Source organism: Chiloscyllium plagiosum, chromosome 3 (genome assembly GCF_004010195.1).
Source record: "Chiloscyllium plagiosum isolate BGI_BamShark_2017 chromosome 3, ASM401019v2, whole genome shotgun sequence".
NCBI lineage: Eukaryota > Metazoa > Chordata > Chondrichthyes > Orectolobiformes > Hemiscylliidae > Chiloscyllium > Chiloscyllium plagiosum.
This window is the reverse complement of record NC_057712.1, coordinates 111,965,337-111,983,517: the sequence shown is the minus strand read 5'-3', so window position 1 is coordinate 111,983,517 and position 18,181 is coordinate 111,965,337. Positions and strand designations below refer to the sequence as shown.

Here is an 18,181-nt window from a genome sequence, read left to right as displayed (position 1 = left end):
ATATTTGACTCCACACCACAACAATGTGATTGACTCCCAATTACCCTCTGAAATGGTCTAGCAAGGCACTCCATTCAATGGTAATTTGGAATTAGCATAAATGTTGGCCTTGTCACTGATTTCCACATCACATCAAAGACTGAACAAATAACACCTAATTCCGGATAATTAATATAGTTAGTAAAGAATAATAGTCTTAACATCAATCACTTCAGGAGTTCACAAATAATTAATCTCCACATAAAATGCTTTCTTGTAATAACAATTTTCCCAGAATGAAAGCAATTTCTTCTCCATCTATTCATCTGCCCTCCAATCACTTAATAATATACATGAAATTACTGTGCAGAAAGCTTATAATTACCTTCATGCAGCAACCTAGTAACTATCTCAAGAAACTTTAATCAGGTCGCTGAGATATGGCCCTCTTTCAGGAACTATGTTCAGTTGCTAATAACATCCTCCCCGTGCATAGTAATCATGATTTGGAGATGCCGGTGTTGGACAGGGGTGTACAAAGTTAAAAATCAAACAACACCAGGTTATAGTCCAACAGGTTTAATTGGAAGCATTAGTTTTCGGAGCATCGCTTCTTCATCAGGTGATTGTGGAGGATACAATTGTAAGACACAGAATTTATAGCAAAGGTTTACAGTGTGATGTAACTGAAATTATACATTGAAAAATACTTTGATTGTTTGTTGAGTCTTTCACCTGTTAGAATACCATGATATTTCATAGAACACAGGGGGCTAACACCTTCGACATATTATCTGGCTGATACCAATTGTTACAATTAACCTGAGAATGTAACTTTTAAAAAAAGGTTTCGTGTTTTACATATGAAAGAAGTGAAACTATCATGGTATTCTAACAGATGAAAGACTCATCAAACAATCAAGGGATTTTTCAATGTATAATTTCAGTTACATCACACCGTAAACATTTGCTATAAATTCTGTGCCTTCCACAACCACCTGATGAAGGAGCGACACTCTGAAAGCAAGTGCTTCCAATTAAACCTGTTGGACTATAACCTGGTTAGATTAGATTAGATTACTTTACAGTGTGGAAACAGGCCCTTCGGCCCAACAAGTCCACACCGACCCGTCGAAGCGCAACCCACCCATAACCCTACATTTACCCCTTACCTAACACTACAGACAATTTAGCATGGCCAATTCACCTGACCTGCACATCTTTGGACTGTGGGAGGAAACTGGAGCACCCGGAGGAAACCCACGCAGACACGGGGAGAATGTGCAAACTCCACACAGTCAGTCACCTGAGGCGGGAATTGAACCCGGTCTCTGGCGCAGTGAGGCAGCAGTGCTAACCACTGTGCCACTGTGCCACCCACAAATATTGTGTTGTGTGATTTTTAACTTTCTCCATCCAGGTCATCTTACAGAATATCTAATGATCCCAGAAATTTATTTATAAATAAAGTCAATGTAACTTGCCTTTTGTTTGGTATTAGTGCATCATGAAAACAAGGTCCTAACTGTAGTGAGATAGTCATAGTCATGGAAGAACATGCCAAAACACGGTCGAGGTGGCAAACTAGCCATGTGCCAAGTGCTCATTTAGTTCAGCTCCCATCTGCTTGAGTACTGTTGAGGTATTGCCCAGAGGTCCGGCTACCTTATCTTATCCTGTCAAGATAATAACGCTGGCAGCTAATTTTGAATTTCTAATGTGTATAGTGCATTAAGGGCAACTGAATAGGCATTCGATGAGGTGCATTGGAAAGTTTCACTGTTAGGTTGTTCATAGTTTGAATGAAGACTGATGGAGTGGTTTTAAATAGCTATTCTGTTTTGTCCTGGCAGTGGACATTTTCTTTCTTGAGAACATTTTTATAATGGTCCATGGTCTCCTAACATAAGCGAAGTATTGCTAGCACATTCATCCATGGCCTGTTTTCTCATGACTTTTTGGCTGCTATGTCAACAGCTTTTATTGCCTTGAGTAAAACTTGTTTCCAATCTTGTTCTCTTCAGTCAAAGATCACACAACACTGGAATATAGTCCAATAGGTTTATTTGAAACTGCAAGCTTTCAGAGCCTCCCCCCTTCTTCCCCAGGCAGCTAGTGAGAGAGAATACATCGGACACAGAATTTATAAATAAAGGATCAAAAAGTCATACAACTTATGCAAACACATTGAACAAATGGTGGGCGGCACGGTGGCACAGTGGTTAGCACTGCTGCCTCACAGCGCTAAAGACCCAGGTTCAATTCCTGCCTCAGGCGACTGACTGTGTGGAGTTTGCACGTTCTCCCCGTGTCTGCGTGGGTTTCCTCCGGGTGCTCCGGTTTCCTCCCACATTCCAAAGATGTGCAAGTCAGGTGAATTGGCCATGCTAAATTGCCCGTAGTGTTAGGTAAGGGGTAAATGTAGGGATATGGGTGGGTTGCGCTTCAGCGGGTCGGTGTGGACTTGTTGGGCTGAAGGGCCTGTTTCCACACTGTAAGTAATCTAATCTAATCTAAAAAAAACCTAGAAGGCTATCAAGTCTTTAATCAATTAGAATGGAGATGCAGGTTTTGATTGATTGATATGTAAATCCCAGAATTTCTTTCAAGTCAATGCCCCAAGATAACTTAAGGCTTTATCAGTTTAAAGCTGCCATCTCAGGTCAGACAATTTTAGGTTTTGAGTCTGTTTGTGTCTCAACCTGGGTTTATTTCCAAAGTAGGAATTTATAAAATGTCACATTGACTATCTATAGATCATGTGCTTTTTAAACAAAATAGAATGTACCTGCAATTGTAGGTTTATGTGAGTGTGTGTGTGTGCATGTGCATACGAGGGAGAGAGAGAGGAAGAAAGTGTGTGTGCGCACACACGCACATGCTTGAGAGAGTGTGTGTGTATATGTGTGTGCTTGAGACTGAGTGCATGTGAGTGTGAGGGAGTATATGTGCTTGAGAGAGTGTGTGCAAGTGTGAGGAAGTATATGCCTGCGAAAGAATGTAAGTGTCTGTATGAGAGAGGGTCTGTGTGAGTGTGCGTGTGTGTTTATGTGAGAGTGTGTGTGTATGTGTCCGTGTAATTGCATAGTGTGGTGGGGTTAGCTATAGTTTGACGTGAACCCAAGATCCCAGTTGAGGCCGTCCTCATGGGTACCAAACTTGGCTATCAGCCTCTGTTCAGCAACTCTGTGTCGTTGCGTATCCGAAAGTACGCTTTGGAGGACACTTATCCGACGATCTGAGGCTGAATGTCCTTGACCGCTGAAATATTCCCCAATTGTGATTCCTGTCTGGCTATTACTGCATGGTGTCCATTCATCCGTTGTCATAGCATTTGATTAGTTTCACCAATATACCATACTTTTGGGGAATCTTAGCTGCAGCGTATGAGATAGACAACGTTGGCTGAGTTGGATGAGTATCTGCCGTGCATGTGGTGGGTGGTGTCGCGATGTGTCATCATAATATCCATGTCGGCATTCTAACATGTTTTGCAGTAGTTGCCATTACAGGGTTGTATGGTGTTGTCGTCCATGTTGTCATGAAGGCTGGGTGGTTTGCTGTGAACAATGCTCTGTTTAAGGTTTGACAGTTGTTTTAAGGCGAGACATGGAGGCGTAGGAAAGATCTTGTCGAGGTGCTTATCCTCTTCGATAATGTGTTGCAGCTGTGAAGAACATGGCGTAGTCTATCTGCTACCAGGATATACTGGACGATGAAGGGTATCCTATCGGTCGCATCCTGTGTCTGTCTTCTGAAGTGGTCATTACTGCCTTTCGCTGTGGCAAGTTGGAACTGGTGATTGATGAGTTGAGCATCATATCTAGTCCTTATGAGAGTGTCCCTCAACACCGTCATGTTCTTCCTCATCGGAACAGATTCTGTGTATGCATAGGGCTAGTTCTTAGGGGATGGCTGTTTTAATATGTTGAAGGTGGAAGCTTGAGAAGTGCAGCATCATAAGGTTAACATTGGATTTGTAGTAGGCCTCACAGCTAAAATGCATTGTCTGACCTAATATACTGATAAAACCTAAAGTTATCTTGGGGCAGTGACTTGAAAGAAATTCTGGGATTTGCATATTAATCAATCAAAACCTGCATCTCCATTCTAACTAATTAAAGAATTAATAGCCATCTAGGTTTATTCAATAAATTTGCCTAAGTTGTATGACCCTTTGATCTTTTACTTATAAATTCTGTGTCCAATGTATTCTCTCTCACTAGCTGCCTAAGGAAGGAGCAGGGCTCTGAAGGCTTACAAAAAGCCTGTTGGACTTTAACCTGATGTTGTGTGATTTTTTAATTTGTCCACCCCAGTCCAACAGTGGCACCTCCACAACATGTTCTCGTCAGGATTATCTGCAGTTAACCCTGCATTCTTGTACATAACCAGTTTGTCATCTTCTAACTCTGGGAACAGACATAGGTTAAAAATTTTAATAAATGAATGATCAATTTGTAAGAGTCATCCATTTTCTAATTCAAGACATCATAAAATCAGTGAAGAAAAAGAAATTTATTCACGCATAGGATTGTAGGAAATCACTAGAAATTCCCAGAAACCAGGCAATTTGGAAAAAGAAAGTAAGAGAATTTAATTATAGAAAGGGTAGCTTTTCAGGGAGCTGGCGAACTGTCATAGGATGAATGACCTCCTGTACTTTCAAGTTCTGTGATACTATATTTCTCTACTAAAGGCTTGCAATGTCACTTTTAAACACAGCACTGGGAACCTCTTGTCATGGGGACATAAATACAAACCATTTATTATATTTTCTGTTCATATACTTCACTGGTGAGAGACAATCTGATACTCGCATTAAATCAAAGTGTCACAGAGACTTTAAATAAACTCAAAATTAAAACTATTCATAATGTACAAAAATGTATTTACAATTTTCTAAACTTATTATCAATAGATCAGATCATTGCTGTATCTTACACTGTACATTAATACAAAGAAAAACATTCACAAAGGCCAAACATCAGACTCTACAAACCAATTGCTTAATTGTGAAAAATGCCATATGTCCATGAAGTTGGATAATTTTTTAAGTTCATATCATATACTTTCAAGACACTAGGGATTTTGATTTTCATAAAGTAAATTAAACTATGAAGCCAAATCTAAAACAAAATGCTATTGCGATGTGACATTCAGTAGTTATATATTACTATTTAAGAAATCAATATTCAGTATGTTAGATCAAGCAAATCAAAAAACATGTCGAGTTTTGTTTTCCTTGGCAATAGAATATTAGAGTAAACCTTTTGAAGGGAAGCAGTTCTGCAGTGACGAAGATGGTAAAGCTTCTGGGTGCCTGTGGTGATGCTGAATCCTACACAGTAATTGTTGAGCCACCGGTACAAATTCAGATTCCCAGCACATTTTGTGCTGTTCCAGCAGTCCTTCATCTGAACCATTGATGGCAACATCTAATGCAATTTCTTCATCTAAGAAATAAAAGAGGAAAATGACAATTTTCAAGTAAAAATCAAAATCAATATTTTGCCTCATTTATTAATTAAGCTTAAATAGCCAACTAGTTATTTCGTACTAGTGATACAGCAATTGATTAGTGTACAAGTCACTTAACTACAAAGCCCCAATGTTAAATCACAGCTTTGGTTGATATTCACACTTGTACTCCTCAGGCTCTCCGGCAAAAGGCGAGGATAATGTCAAGGATGTTTCACTTTGCAGTTCCACATAAACCACCAATGATAACCAGGGAGATATTGAAAATTTATTTATAAAATCTTAGACTTCCAAAAATGTAAATTACAGGTTACTAAGCAGAGAATTTTTATTTTAAATGATAGTGGTTAAGAGTTTAATGATGGACTATTTTGCAAAAGTATAAGGTAGCTATTTTCTTATGGGAATCTTATTTATTTACTGTGTATAAAGTAGAGGTAATATTGTTGAAGTGTTATTTGAGTTTCAATATGTATAATTGGAATATAATTATAAATAAATTTGCATGTTCTTTTAAACTATTCAGGTTTTTTCTCCTAGTTTGTCTAATTGAGATTACACACCCTAAAGTATGTATAATCTAAGCCACTTAGTGTCATATTGAAAGAAATCCTTTCAAAGTCAGTATGGATACAGATAAGCTGGCTTGAAGTCTCAAAGATACACAGTCAATAGGAAGATCAGTATCTCTGCTTCAGTCACATAAAGTTGTAGAAATCATCACCATTATTAAAAGAGGCAAGAAAAACAGCCACACTAAATGGAATAAATAATAATACTTACCAGCCAATAACATTTACTGTTGTAATATATAAATTTACTGGTCCCTTAAAAATAAAATCATAGAATCACAGAGCTGTACAGGATGGAAACAGACCATTCAATCCAACTCATCCATGCTGACCAGATATCCTAAATTAATCTTGTCCCATTTGCCACCATTAGGCCCGTATCCCTCTAAACCCCTCCCATTCATATACCCATCAAGATGCCTTTTAAATGTTGTAATTGTACCAGCCTCCACCACTTCCTCTGGCAGCTAATTTCATACAGACACCACCTTCTGTGTGAAAAAGTTGCCCCTTAGTTCCCTTTTAATTCTTTCCTCTCACCTTAAACCTATGCCCTCTAATATTGGACTCCTACATCCTGGGATAAAGGCCTTGACCATTCACTTCAGCTATGCCCCTCATGACTTTATAAGCTTCTATAAGGTCACCCCTCAGCTTCTGGCACTGTAGGGAAAATAGCCTCAGCGTATTCAGCCTCTCCCTATAGCTCAAACACCCCAACCCTAGCAACATCCTTGTAAATGTTTTCTGAACCCTTTCAAGTTTCACAACAACTTTATTATAGCAGGGAGACCAGAATTGAATGCAGTATTCCAGAAGTGGCCTAACCAATGTCCTGTAAAGCTGCAACATGACCTCCTAACTCCTATACTCAATGTACTGACCAATAAAGGCAAGCATACCAAACGCTTTCTTCACTATCCAGTCTTCCTGCAACTATACTTTCAAGGAACTATGAACCTACATTCCAAGGTCTCTCTGTTTAGCAACACTCCATAGGACCTTATCATTAAGTATATAAATTCTGCCCTGGTTAGCTTTTCCAAAATGCAGCACCTCACATTTATCTGAATTAAACTCCATCTGCCCTCCTCAGCCCGCCAGGCCATCTGATCAAGGTCCCATTGTACCCTGAGGTAACCTTCTTCACTATCCACAATACCTCCAATTTTGGTGTCATCTACAAACTTACTAACCATATCTCCTATGTTCACATCCAAGTCATTTATATAAATGACAAAAAGCAATGGATCCAGCACCAATCCTTGTGGCAGAAGCCTCCAGTCCAAAAAGGAACCGTCCACCACTCTCTGTCTTCTACCTTTGAGCCAGTTCTGCATCCAAGTCGCTAGTTCTCCCTGTATTCCATGTGATCTCACATTGTTAATCAGTCTGCCATTTGGAACCTTGTTGAATGTCTTACTGAAGTCTATATAGATCACATCCAACACTCTTCCTTCATCAATCCTTTTTGTTACATCTTCAAAAAATTCAATTAAGTTAGTCAGGTATGATTTCCCATTCACAAAACCATGTTAACTGTTCCTAATCAGGACTATTAATCCTTACCTTTCCAAATACATGTAAATCCTGTCCCTCAAAATCCCCTCCAATAACTTCCCCACCACTGAAGTCAGGCTCACCGGTCTGTAGTTCCCTGGATTTTCCTTACCACCTTTTGTAAGTAGTGGCACCACATTAAGGGCTACGGGGAGAATGCGGGTAAGTAGAGTTGAAATGCCCATCAGCCATGATTGAATGGCGGAGTGGACTCGATGGGCCGAATGGCCTTGCTTCCGCTCCTATGTCTTATGGTCTTATGGTCTTATTAGCCAACCTCCAGTCGTCTGACACCTCACCTGTGACTACTGATGATTCAAATACCTCAGCAATGGGCCCAGCAATCACTTCCCTAGCTTCCCCCAAATACTTAGGGTACACCCGATCAGGTCCCAGGGATTTACCTACCTTTACACATTTTAGGATGCCCAGCACCTCCTCTTCTGTATTATGGACATTTTTCAAGATGTTGCTATTTATTTCCCCAAGTTCTCTAGCTTCCATATCCTTTTTCACAGTAAAACATTGATGCAAAATATTTGTTTAGTATCTCCCCATCTTCTGTAGTTCCATACATAGGTGGCCTTGCTGATCGTTAAGGGGCCCTATTTGCCCCCTAGTTACCCTTATGTCCTTAATGTATTTGTAGAATCCCTTTGGATTCTCCTTAACCCTATTTGCCAAAGATGTTTCATGTACCCTTTTTGCCGTCTTGATTTCCCTCTTAAGTATACTTCTACTGCCTTTATACTCTTCTAGAGATTCACTTGATCCCTGCTCTCTATATCTAACATATGCTTCCTTGTTTCTCTTGACCAAAACCTCAATTTCTCTAGTCATCCAGCATTCTGTACACCTACCAGCCTTTCCTTTCACCTTAACAGGAACATACTATCTCTGGACTCTCATTTTCTTATTTTTGAAGTCTTCCCACTTCCCAGCCATCCCTTTACCTGTGAATATTCGCCCCAATCAAGTTTTGAAGGTTCTTGCCTAATACTGTTAAAATTGACCTTCCTCCAATTTAGAACTTTAATTTTTAGATCCGGTCTATCCTTTTCTATCACTATTTTGAAACTAATAGAATTACGATCACTGGCCCCAAAATGCTGCTTCCGTTGACACCTCAGTCACCTGCCCTGCCTTATTTCCCAAGAGTAGGTCAAGTTTTACTCCTTTTCTAATAGGTACATCCATATACTGAATCAGAAAATTTTCTTGCACACACTTAACAAATTCCTCTCGATCCAAGCCCTCAACATTATGACAGTCTCAGTCTGTTTGGAAAGTTAAGATCCCTGTCATTAAGCATCAGTCTAATTGGTGAATGCCATGTACATTCTCCACACAGACTTTCCACTCTAATTAAACCTTCCCACCCTGTCCCTGAATTTCCCATGTATGAAGAAAGCTTCAGCCTAAATATTTCAAGCTATCTGCTTCAGTCACACCATTTTCTCAACATTACATAAAAAGTCCTCCTAAATTGTATGCTTGATCTGTTTGTGGTTAATTTATATTTATGATCCTTTGCTCATCCATGGTGTAAACAATAACAATACTTTGCTATACAAGTTAAAACAGTAACCCAATATACAATATTACTTATTTCTAAAACCTAGAATTAACATTATATGGGTAATGTACTGCGATTGGACTCGCTACAGTGAACATCAAATAGCAAAAGAAAACACAGACTTCTTAATGACTCTCACCAAACATTAATGACACAATGGGCCATCAAACTTCAATAAACTTCACAAAGGATTACAACTCAATTTTCGTGGATCTGGCCACAAAATACCCTCTTAAGACCCACTCTGTTATGGATTGCCTCAACATATTTTCTTTTATCCTCCTAATTTCATACTCCCACTGAACCCAAAACTGCACTCCAATACTTATTCACTATCACAACTTTAGCTTTTGGCCAATAGTCAGTTTGACCACTGCAAAAATTGCTCCTGTTTTTCCTTCGAGTTGTAATATTGCTCATTTACATCAAGCAAATCCTGCTTATGATTTTTCAACAATCACTTTTTCAGCTGCATGGAAATATCAATAATCACAGACTTTTTTCAGAGCCCTTCACAGTTTCGCCCAACTCAGAGTCAGTAACTCTTCCACTTTCTCAGCTCCCCAGGATTTCTTCTTCATAGTTTTATCTCCAATTTTTAGCTGCTTACCTACTCCGAGAGCATCCTCTTAAGCTTGTCTAATAGCACAGAGCCACTGAACTACTCTTGACTCCTTCTCTGTGGGACAGATAAAAATTGCCACTCCTAACATGGAGTCTTTCCTTGTCCCTGTCTCTTTCTCCAATTATCAATGACCCTAGAATTTTTTTTCAGAGACCCCGAGCTATCTTGAGTGACCTATCAAAAACCTTGCAATAATTCCTGCCCCTATTGCAAGGTAGAATTGACTGTTACAACCTTGAATCTCTGAAGCTCCTTGTTCTCTAAATGTTACATTCTTAATGCTGAAAATGGACTTCATCACACCCCATGTGTCAACATTTGTTTGATTTACTGTTGTAAATCTCTTTGGGAACATCTTATATTAAGTATGCGATATAAATATATATAGAGTAGGAGTGTGTCTTTGTAACAGGCTATATCAGAAGGTGAGTATAGGCCAGAAATACCCCAGGATGAGTTACTTCATTGACCAGCTGACAATGAACAGGTTGCTAAAACACAGAGTGCAATCTGTAGCTATACGTTAATTCTATGAATTGTTCATTCACTGTTCATTACTTTTAAAAAGAAAGTAATGAAATACTGAAATCGGGTATTCTAAACAATTCCCAAATTGATGGATACAGAGGTCAGCCTCGTTAAACATCAATTTGACTGTATTACAGAAACTATCACAGGCAAAGTGGTTTTAAGGTTCTTACTTAAATATGCTGGAAGGAGTTCCAGAAGTTCGTCAGTTTCATTTTCTCCAAAGCACAACACAGTACTGGTTATTTTTTCACTATAGTTCCAAAGGGTTTTGCAGACCAGGCTGGCCAATTGCCAATCGGTAGGCCCGAAGTCTCTCAAACAGTCAATTAACCTAGAATATCAACAAAATATACAGCACAGTCACTCAAAAATATATTTTGAAGCAACAGTTATTTTACTCATAGCATTTGAAAACAGATTTTAGTTCGAAATCTGTGGCCTTTCAGTGCATCCCGATCATAGCCCCGGCAGGAGCATGCTAAGGGTTTGAAATTAGTTTCCTATCCTAGGTTAGTGCTGCAATTCTACAAAACCTCATTAGGGGTAGAACATCTTTCAGTAAAACATTACTGATCAGAATAGAGGTAAGCTTATGAACTGCCAAGTCTGAGAGGTCTTGTGTTTCTTGCATTTCACCAGTAATAGTGCATTAGACTCTGCCAAAGATATGTCTGGAATCCCAAAGTCCTGAAGACATGCAAGATTTTTTTCCTATTAATTAAGTGCTTATAGAGTGGGTTGCAGAAAACAGCATAAAGATCTGAAAATCTGGAGGGTGTGGCGGGGGCAAAACATACTTAGCAACCCTAATTCATAATTCCCCACTCTTTTATAAGTGCAACCTTTAGCTAAAGTTTATGCCTCTTTATTGGGTGAGCACCCTTCATTTACCTGCCAATGAAAGGAAAGTTAAGGGTCATCCATCCTTCTGATCCTTCGAAATTCTAGTGGGATCAGATGAAATGGCCCAGCATCTTCATAAAGCAAAACATATTTCTTTACAAAATGATCTGGGACATGAAATTCCACAGGAGTGCTTCAGTTTCTTGCTGTGGCCCTGGCAAGAGGCCAGCAGAATCTTTTAGGAAATGGCTGTCTTCAATGTTCATACTTCCCTGGGCATTCTGCCTGACTCCCACCAGTGGATATGGAGAGCTCCCACAGAAACTCAAGATCCATTTTCTTAAAATGAAACTATAAATTAAATGAGGTTCAATTTCCCAATGATTTTATGGTTATTCTGTTTCTTGGAAGCTTTAGCAGACCTTCCCTCTGGTTGTTGATGGTGAAACCTTTTTTTGAAGATTCAACATCAATGTTTCAATTTAGTTTACTGTAAGACACAGATAAGTAATTAATTTGCATTGATACTCCAATTCACCTAAATAAACCAACAACTGAGTAAAAATACTGCAGTAACAAACCAGGTGATAATACCTGCATGAAAAGAGGCATTTATTGTAATATCAGTTAACATAAAATGTAGAGTTTTATACTTACTTTTTTAACCCTCCATCCTGTTTCAATATGGGCCGTTTGTTTTTATCAACTGTCAGATTTATAAGCACTCCACAAGCAGCAAAACAGACGTCCTGGTGTTTGGCATCCAATAATGTGATCATAAATTTATCGACTAATTTATGGGAAATAAAACAATAATTTTAGCAAAACAAAATTTCCTCTTTTTTGTGGTAGCTGAATGTTAGTTAAGAAAACTCCTTAGAAGCCAAAAATAAAGAAAATACTTAGTTATGACAGGAATCAAACCCAGGTTGCCAGGGCATATGTGATCTCTGTTTCCCCTCCCCTTGTGAGAAGTTTAAAAATGAACTAGGAGCAGGAGTAGGCCACTCAGCCCCTCAAGCCTTCCCCACCATTTACGAAGTTCATGGCTGATCTGATAACTCAACATCCCCATCTATCCCAATAATTTTGCTGATTGAAACAATCCATCTAAAATCCATCTACTTCTGCCTCAAGAAAATATTCAGATTCTGTTTTCAGTACCTATTGAAGAAGTGTTCCGAAGACTTTTTATTTAATATTCATTCACAGGACATGGACATCGCTGGTTAGAATAGCATTAATTGCTTATCCCTAATTTCTCTAACTGCAATTGTCAAGACATTGCTATTGGTCTGAAGTCACATGCAGGCCAGACTGTGTAAGAATAGTAGATTTTCTTTCTTAAATGACATCAGTGAACCAGATGGGTTTTCCTGAAGATTAAAGATGGAACATAGAACAGTGCAGAAGAACATGCCCACCATGTCTGTGCCAACCATGATGCCATTCTAAACTAAAACCATCTCTCTACACATAGTTTGCTTCTCTCTGTTCCCTGCCTGTTTATGCTTCTGTCTAAATGCCTCTTCAATACTGCCAATGCATCTGCTTCTATCATCTCCCCTGGCAGTGTATCCCAGGCACCTGCCACCATCTGTGTAAAAAGCTTGCCTCGCACATCTCCTTTAAACTTTCTCCCTCTCACTTTAAACCTATGCTCCCTAGTATTTGACATTCCTACCCTGAGTAAAAAAACACTCTTACTATTTGCCCTGTCCATGCCTCTCATAATTTTATGTATTTTAATCAGGTTACCCCTCTGCCTCTGAAGCTTGAGTGAAAACAATCAATGTTTGTCCCACCTCTCCTTATCCAAACTCCAATCCATGCATCCTCCCCAAAGCCTCCGTATTCTTCCTATAGTGTTGCGATCAGAATTGCATGCAATACTCCAAATATGACCAAACTAAAGTTTTATATAGCTGCAACCTGACTTACCAACTTTTATACTCAATGCCTCAATCAATGAAGGGAAACATGCCATACTCCTCCTTTACCATCTTATCCACTTGTGTTACCACTTCTAGGGAACTATAGACTTGGACCTCAAGATCTCTGTCGATATCATTGCTGTTAAGGGATCTGCAATTTACCGTATAATTTCCTTTTGCATTTGACCTCCCAAAATGCATTCCAACTAATCTATATCCTACTATATCATTTGACAACCTTCCTCACTATCCAGAACTGCAGAACAGAATCTTCACGGTGTCTGCAAATCAGACCACCTACATTTTCATCCAGACCATTGATATATATTACAAACAACAGGGGACCCAGCACTGATCCTTGTGGAACACCACTGGTCACAGACATCTTCATCATGTCCTCAAAAACTCAATCAAATTTGTGAGACAAGACTTCCCTTGCACACAGTCATGCTGACTGTTCAGTATAAGTCCATTGACAATGGTTTCACAGTCATCATTAAACTCTTAATTCCAGATTTTTATTGAATTCAAATTCCATTATCTGCCATGGCAGGATTCAAATCCAAAACATATCTGGGTCTCGGCTCGCTAGTCAAATGACAGAAATACCAGGCCACTGCATCCCCTCTGTGAGAAAGAAAAGTCTCTACATCTGTCTTAAATGGGCAACCACTTATTTTGAAACAGTGATCCCTATTTCTAGATTCTCCCATAAAAGGAAACATCCTTTTGACATCCACCTTGATAAGACTCCTCAGGATCTTGTATGCTTAAATCTTATAAACTCCAGCGGATATAAGCCTAGCCTTTCAAACTATTCCTTGTAAGACAGCCCACCTATTTCAGGTATTTCTCTAGAAAATCTTCTCTAAACTGCTTCTAATACTCTTAGATTCTTCCTTAGAAAATTCTGTAAACAGTACTCCACTTGGAGTCTCATAAATGCCCTGAATAATTGCAACATAACCTCCCTTAATTTCTATTCAATTCTTCTTACAATAAATAATGGCACTTTTTTCCCAGCCTTGTTAATTATTTTCTGTACTTGTGTTATAATCTTTTATATTCATGTACTAGCCCACTCAGATCCTCTGCATCTCAGAGCTCTGCTCTTATCATTTAGACAATATGCCATTTTTAAAATTTACCTGCCAAAAAGAATGATTTCACATTTTCCTACATTATACTCTATTTACAAAATCTTTGCCAATGCATTTAACCTATTTATATTCCTTCGTAACCTCAAGTCCTCTTTAGAACTCACTTTACGACTAATCTTTATGTCATCAGAAAATGTAGCAACCAAAATCTCCGTCCCTTCATTCATGATGTGGAGATGCTGGTGTTGGACTGGAGTGGACAAAATTAAAAATCACATAACACCAGGTTATAGTCCAATAGGTTTATTTGGAAGTACAAGCTTTTGGAGTACTGCTCCTTTGTCAGGTAGCTACTGGAGTAGGAACATTGTACACAGAATTTATTGAAAAACATCACAGTATCATACAACTGATGCAATATATTGAACAAACCTAGATTGCTGTTAAGCCTTTCATCTTTTAGAATGGCTTGCAGGTTTCGATTCAATAATATGTAAATGTCAGAACTTCCTTCAAGTCACATTCCTGAGATAACTTAAGGTTTTATAAAAAAAAGTGACATCTCAGATCAGACAATGCATTAAAGGTGTGAGGTTAGAGTCTGTATGTATTCCAATCTTGAGTCAGACTGATTCTATTCCCGAAGTAGGAATTTATAAAATGTCACATGGATTATAAAAAATATTGACTGCTTACAGATTGTGTACTTTTTGAACGAAATAGAACATATCTGCAAATACAATTCTGCAAATGCAAATTCACTCCCTAGACTTATATGTCTGTGTACACGTGAGGGAGTGAAAGAGTGCGTGTGTGTACGCACGCGCGCATGCTAGATGGAGTGTGTGCATGAATGACATGGAGTATATGCCTGTGAGAGGGTGTGTGCTGAATGTAAATGTTTGGGGGGGTGTGGGTGCTTGAAAGAGAATGTATGCATGAGAGAGGTCTGCTTGAGTGTGTAAGTATGTAAGAGTGTGTGTGTATGTGTGCTTGTGTGTGAGTGCATGTGTGAGAGTGTATAGTGCATGTGTGAGAGTGTGACATGAACCCAAGATCTCAGTTGAGGCCATTCTCATGGGTACCGAACTTGGCTATCACCCTCTGTGTTGTGTATCCTGAAATCTGCCTTGGAGGATGGTCACCCGAAGATCCAAGGCTGAATGCCCCTGACCACTGAAGTGTTCCCTGACTGGGAGGGAACAACCCTGTCTGGTTATTGTTGTGCAGTGTCCATTCATCTGCTGTTGTAGTGTCTGCTTGGTCTCGCCAATGTACGATGCCTCAGGGCATCATTGCCTGCAGCGTATGAGATAGACAACATTGGCTGTGTCACATGAGTACCTGCCACGTGCATGGTGGGTGGGGTACCTACGTGTAATGGTAGTATCCATGACACTATGACACGTCTTGCAGTGGTTGCCATGACAGGGTTGTACAGTGTTGTGGTCGATGTTGTCCTATCAGCTGGGCAGTTTTCTGCAAACAATCATCTGTTTAAGGTTTGGTGATTGTTTAAAGGTTAGTAGTGGAGGCGTAGGGAAGGTCTTGGCAAGATGCTCATCCTCATTCGATAATGTGTTGCAGGCTGCGAAGAACATGGCGCAATTTCTCTGTTCCCGGGAAGTACTGGACAATGAAGGGTCCCCTATTGGGCGCAACCCGTGTCTGTCTCCTATGGAGGTCATTATGGTTTCTCGCTGTGGCATCATATCATGTTCTTATGAGGGTGTCCCTTCTTTCAAGTCATTTATATAAATTGTGAAGAGTTCAGGCCCCAACACTGATCATTGTGGCACTGCATTTGTTAGAATTTGCCAAGCAGAAATTGATTCATTTATGTCTACTCTCAATTTCTCATTCTCTTTTATTTCCTGATTTACATCTATTTCAGGGATGTTGCTTATATATTTTATAGTGCAGACCATTGAAAAATAGTCATCCAATTCATCTGCCATTTCCTTATTTTATTTTATTAATTCCCCAGACTCACTTTCTTTGGTCCAATACTCACTTTGTTAACTTGTTTAAAAATCTGGACAAATCCTACAATATGTTTACATATTTCTAGTTTACTTTTTCTTGTACAGGTAGTTCTTTTATAATGCAATGGTTGCATTCTTGTGCAACCCTGCATTTCAGAAAAATCACACTTTAGAAACAGCGCTGGAAGTGTTGGCAATGTAGTTACATTACAGCCAACACACGTTTTAAAATTTCATGCTTTAGAAACAGTGTCCCTAATTTGGCAATAGCATTACAGTGAATTCACGTTAACTAAACATACATTATAGCAAAACAACTTGTATTCTAATTTTTAACCTCCTTGTTAACCTTTATAATTTCATCATGTTCTCAGCACACTCATATTCAATGAATCACTTTTTACATAGAATAATAGAACCATTGTGTATTATAGCAGAGAAGGCAATAATTCTGACTTCAAGGCTGCTAGATATTTTGAAGGGCAATTTAATTTGTTTGATCAACATGCCTTGCTCCCCAAATTCCTGTAATATTTTTTATTGCAAGTTTGTTTTTTATTTATTCTTTGTATGTACATGCTACTGACAAGACCAATACCTAATGCCCATCCCTAATTGCTCTTTAGATGGTGGCACTGGGGCCACCTTCTTTTTGAACCAATGCAATTGTGTAGAATCTGGTAAAGGGGCACAACTCTGAAAGCTTGTGATTCCAAATGAAGCTGTTGGACTACACCTTGGTGCCGTGTGACTTTTGAACTTGACCACCCCAGTCCAACACCAGCACCTCTACATCAATGTGCAGAATCGATACAGCATTGTTAGGGAGGGAATACCAGGATTTGATCCAGTACTTACTCATTTCCCTTTTGAAAATCACGGTTGAATATGTTTTTACCAACCTATCAGACAAATCCATCCCAAATCCTACACGCTGCATACAAACGTTTTCCCTTGATTCACCTCTGGTTCTTTGTCAATCACCTTAAATCTGATTATTGATCTTTCAGCCACAGGAAACAATTTTTCTTTATTCACTCTATCTAAAGCCTTCATATTTTTAAACATCTCTAATTAATCTCTTCTTGATATACTTTAAGGAGAAATCAAGTTTCTGTCATAACTGTAACTTCATTCCTAGAACCATTCTAATAAATCTCTTCTGCGTCCAAAATCTTCTTATTCATCCTAAAGTATATTTCCCCGAGGTGGACATTATTGCAGCTCTGGCTGAATAAGTGTTTCTAACTTACAGGCATTACTGCTCTATGCCTTTTTTTTTTGGTAGAGGGGTCAAGAACTGGCTAACACAGAATTAAGGCAATTAGCAGCAGAACAAAAGGCAAATATGGAAAACCATTTTTTACACAGCAGTGGTTAGAACCTCAACTGGACAGCCAGGGAGCTGCAGACACATTCAATTGTGTGTTTTCAAAAGGGAAGTGTAAGAGGGGAAAAAAGATATTGCAATTAAAAATTGGAAAGGAAGTGGGACTAACTAAACTGCTTTTGCAGATTAAATAGACTATTTTATGGTTTGACAGTTGCAAAAATACTCAAGATCTAGTCTGGGTAGGCAAGATAATGGAATTGAAACCACAAACAGATCAGTCATGAACTTATTCAATGATTTTTTTTTCATGTGACTGCCCATTTCACCAGCCTATGTCCTCTTGAAATTAATTGCTATGCTCCTCACTGTTTACTACCCTTTCATATTTTGTGTCACTTTCAAATTTTGAAAGTGTGCCCTGCTCTCACAAGTCAAAGTCATCAATGAAAATCAAAAAACCATAATGGTCCTGGCATTGAACTTTGGACTATTAATCACAAATAGTTTAAATTCCTTTGGAAACTTGTATCCATGCTACTACTGTTCATTTTGCCACACTTATCTGGTAATTTTAAAAATGCCTATTGAAAGTCCATAACCTCAACAACTGCACTGCCCTCCCCTACCCTCTTTGTTAGCCAATTCAAAACTCAAATGAAGTT

At 38.9% G+C, this 18,181-nt stretch overlaps 1 protein-coding gene across 2 annotated transcripts in view; it reads right to left on the bottom strand.

The window, feature by feature from the left end:
- Nucleotides 1-4,478: 4,478 nt before the first annotated feature.
- armc2 (armadillo repeat containing 2) overlaps nucleotides 4,479-18,181 on the bottom strand; it is a 247,514-nt gene continuing 233,811 nt past the window's right edge. For both annotated transcript variants that reach the window (XM_043687091.1, XM_043687090.1), the window contains 3 exons: nucleotides 11,825-11,957; nucleotides 10,495-10,655; nucleotides 4,479-5,435 (listed from right to left, as the gene is read on the bottom strand). In XM_043687091.1, the coding sequence (XP_043543026.1) occupies nucleotides 5,239-5,435; nucleotides 10,495-10,655; nucleotides 11,825-11,957 (491 nt within the window). In that variant the 3' untranslated portion in view covers nucleotides 4,479-5,238. The remainder of the gene's footprint in view (nucleotides 5,436-10,494; nucleotides 10,656-11,824; nucleotides 11,958-18,181) is intronic.